This window comes from Glandiceps talaboti, chromosome 1 (assembly GCF_964340395.1).
Source record: "Glandiceps talaboti chromosome 1, keGlaTala1.1, whole genome shotgun sequence".
Classification (NCBI taxonomy): domain Eukaryota; kingdom Metazoa; phylum Hemichordata; class Enteropneusta; family Spengelidae; genus Glandiceps; species Glandiceps talaboti.
In genome coordinates, this window is record NC_135549.1 from 4,560,582 (window position 1) to 4,564,079 (window position 3,498).

At 38.7% G+C, this 3,498-nt stretch overlaps 1 protein-coding gene across 1 annotated transcript; it reads left to right on the forward strand.

Annotated features, from left to right (window-relative positions):
• The first annotated feature begins 278 nt into the window (after positions 1-278).
• On the forward strand, positions 279-3,284 carry LOC144439444 (uncharacterized). The gene is made up of 4 exons (XM_078129028.1): positions 279-780; positions 1,261-1,478; positions 2,173-2,268; positions 2,904-3,284. The coding sequence occupies exons 1-4, from the start codon at positions 279-281 to the stop codon at positions 3,282-3,284; spliced, it is 1,197 nt and encodes a 398-aa protein (XP_077985154.1).
• The last annotated feature ends 214 nt before the right edge of the window (positions 3,285-3,498 follow it).

Genomic DNA, 3,498 nt, shown 5'->3' on the forward strand with positions numbered 1-3,498 from the left:
GTATACATTGCAGTGGATATGGGGGATAGGTGAATTAGGTAAGCCGTGGTTACACAAGCACATGTCTATAATACATGCTTGCATGTATGCCAAGTCCTAAGTTCTAGCCCTTTAAAGACACTTATTACAACTTTCTTATCCCCAATGTCAAGTTGATCGTGTTTTATCCCCCCCCCCCCACACCAACATTTCACTCTGAAAGTCGTTAACTGCATAGTACGTGACACTCTTTTACCTTCGGCAGGTCTATCGAAGTTTACCCTAACTCGGAAGACACTATGACGTCCAATGGTAATATGGAGGACGGAGATCGAGACCAACTTCTATATCCGGATGACAGCGTGATACATGACGACAACCAAAAACAACCACAAGTGATCACCTCACCGTTTAAAAGTATAAGTCTGCGTACTTTCAATGTCTTCCTTTCCGTTATGACAATAGTATCTAACGTTGCAATGAATGTGACGTTACCACTGTTTACAGAGTCTCTCCAAGGTTACAGTGATCCCTACTATGTTCTCTTTTCCTCGTCTTTTCTTTTCTTTCTTATATTCTTTATAATACTCGCATTGTCAAAGGCTTTCAACCGAAGTGTCAGTTTTAGACTGAGTGCACCGATGAAATATGCAATTTTAGCTGGGATACTGAATGCTTTAAATGGTTTATTGGTTGTGTATGCAAGTGACCCATCTAGGACTCCACCGGTTTTACAGGCCATCTTGAGTACATCCATCATTCCTTTCACAGTTGTATCACGTTACATTATCACAAGAGTAGGTAAGATGAAAACCGTGTTGTATTTACCTCAAGTTTTAACCTTACTTAAGTTCATATGTTTACTTGTACAAAAGGTGTATTCCATTTTGATAAAGTTATCACCGTTCTCATTTGGTCACCGTGTTTAAAACTTACCCCTTCAGAAAGTCGGAAACGTATCTCAGGTTTTATAAATATGCCTTGGCTTGCGATTTCGACATCCCTCTATCGTATACATATCTATAGAATTGTTATTGGTCATAGTTTGGCTGACAAGCATCCCGCCTAGTCCGGGTACGCCGTGACAGGGCGCCCTCACACATCTGTTAACCCTTCGGTGAGGGCAGAACTACACGACGCATCTTACAGTCTTGCATCCCTCCATATACATATCAATATGTATTTTATCCAGGTAATTGCAATTCGTTGAATGGGTGCTACATTAATTTTCTGTGCAACACATATCATCACTCAAGATGTCATAAATTTAATTATATGCAGGTGTTGGTATAAAACGACTGGTGTGTACAGGGGTTGTTCTTATTGGGCTGTTTATCTCTATGGAACCAGTTATTTTTAATATTGATAATGCTGATGACACTGGAGCAGGTGGTCATCAATCGACCGCCAGTCGTGTTATCTGGCCTACGATATTTCTCTTCGGTTTTCTACCCGCTGGAATAATGAACGTTCTCATGGAAAAAATAATGGAGAAGGAGGTAATGGTAGATTACAATGTTTACATTTTCTCATTATTGGAAAATTACAATTTGTTGTGAAGACAATAAATTAAACCTAACAATTGATTACAGGCATGGCAATAGAACCCCAAGCATGTTAATGTTATAGAGTGACATGATAGACTGTAACATACAACTTACAAGACGTGGGGGGGGGGGGGGAGGAGGGGTCGGTCTTATGAGCTAGCGCCATCACCGACCACATGATCCCATTAGCGGGCCACGACGCGTGCGACGGGTTCCAGCATCGACTAATTATTGTTAGAGTTTGTTTCTAAAATGTACAAATGTGGGACACTGTACCGCAGTCTTGCATAGGACTAGTTATCTAAAATTACGCATTGACAAATGGTAGGTCGCAGTCCTAAATTACATGTAGTGTGTACTGATTTGGCACTGATTGGATACTAAAAGTCATCATATATAAAAGTTAAAATGTTTTATCTGTTACACATTTCAATATAAACAATGTGCTAACAATAGTATACTAATAATACTAGAAATAATAATAATACATAAAAATATGTAGAGAGAGAGAGAGAGAGAGAGAGAGAGAGAGAGAGAGAGAGAGAGAGAGAGAGAGAGAGAGAGAGAGAGAGAGAGAGAGAGAGAATTAAAGTAAAAATATGAAGAAAGATTTGTATCAAAATAATTTTGTTCTGTTCTCTTACAGTCATCGGCAGTCAAAGCAAATGTTTGGGTGAACGGGTTCCAAATACTTACTGTAGGCTGCTTGTTTTGGACAGATTTCATTCCAGGATTTGGAACGGTGAGAATCCAGCAATACGCTATCCATCTACACGGTCGGAAGTGTTTCAAGTTTTAAACTCAAACTCGCAGAATCATTTTTCACACGGAGAATAGCGGGGATATTTTTCTTATAGCCTAAACTATACAATGTCGATATTGTGTGGTTGATATGCTATAAGAAAAATATCCCCGCTAAAGATTGGAGAAAGTATACGTAGTAGAGGAGGTTCTATCGGGTTTTGACAGTCACAATGTTAACGTACGTTTGGACATAGAGGGACAATAATTTAATATTACTCAGAATACAGGATATAAAAGTATTCAAAGCTAAATATCAACATATTCAGACTATGTCACACCAAAGGTTTATATGTAAGGACTTAAAAAATTAAACAGGTTGAATACAATAAATTATTTAGAACATTCCAAGTGAAAATGGTGCGAATGACACACACACACACACACACACACACACACACACACACACACACACACACACACACACACACACACACACACACACACACACACACACACACATATATATATATATATATATATATATATATATATATATATATATATATATATATATATATATATATATATATATATATATATTTAAATTAAGTTTACGTATTTTCTCTATTTCAGGTTTCTAGTGCGAAGAAATTCGCTGAAAATTTCTCGCAAGGGTATCGTTGTCAATACGGAGGTGATTCAAATTGTTCATCGGTAGTTGGTCCTTCGTGGTTGTTTGTTGCCAGTTCTTCCTTCGCAAGTGTCTTTGGTTTTTTGTTATTGCGCTACGCTGATGGCGCTATTTATCTCGTCATCGTCCAAGCTATGGTCACTCCTTTGGGAGCTCTCTTCTGGACTGTATTTTCTGCAGAACCCCACTTCCACTGGCATCCTGTGTTCGACTTAGCCACAGGTTTCACTATAGCAGGACTTGTGATAATGACTCCAGCGGTAATCTTGTACAGACAATTTGGACAAAAAGAGGAAAAAAGTAATGAAACATCTATAAACTGATTGTACACTCGATACACAATTCGCAACATTAACGTTATCTGGATGTGTGCTCTTACCATGCTAATATAAATGCATATGTTGGTAGAGTTTTACATGTATATTATCATGGAATCTATCAGGCCCATCTGTGGGTCGGGGTGGTGGTGATGGCGCCCGGGGGGGGGGGGGTCAATCACCAACCCTGGACAATTTCAGGAAAGACATTAAGACTCAT

Excerpts from the sequence above, each read along its gene's own strand:
- LOC144439444 (XM_078129028.1), top strand. The coding sequence starts at position 279 with ATGACGTCCAATGGTAATATGGAGGACGGAGATCGAGACCAACTTCTA. Across the intron at positions 1,479-2,172 it reads AAAAAATAATGGAGAAGGAG|TCATCGGCAGTCAAAGCAAA; the intron begins GTAATGGTAGAT and ends GTTCTCTTACAG. Across the intron at positions 2,269-2,903 it reads TCATTCCAGGATTTGGAACG|GTTTCTAGTGCGAAGAAATT; the intron begins GTGAGAATCCAG and ends TCTCTATTTCAG.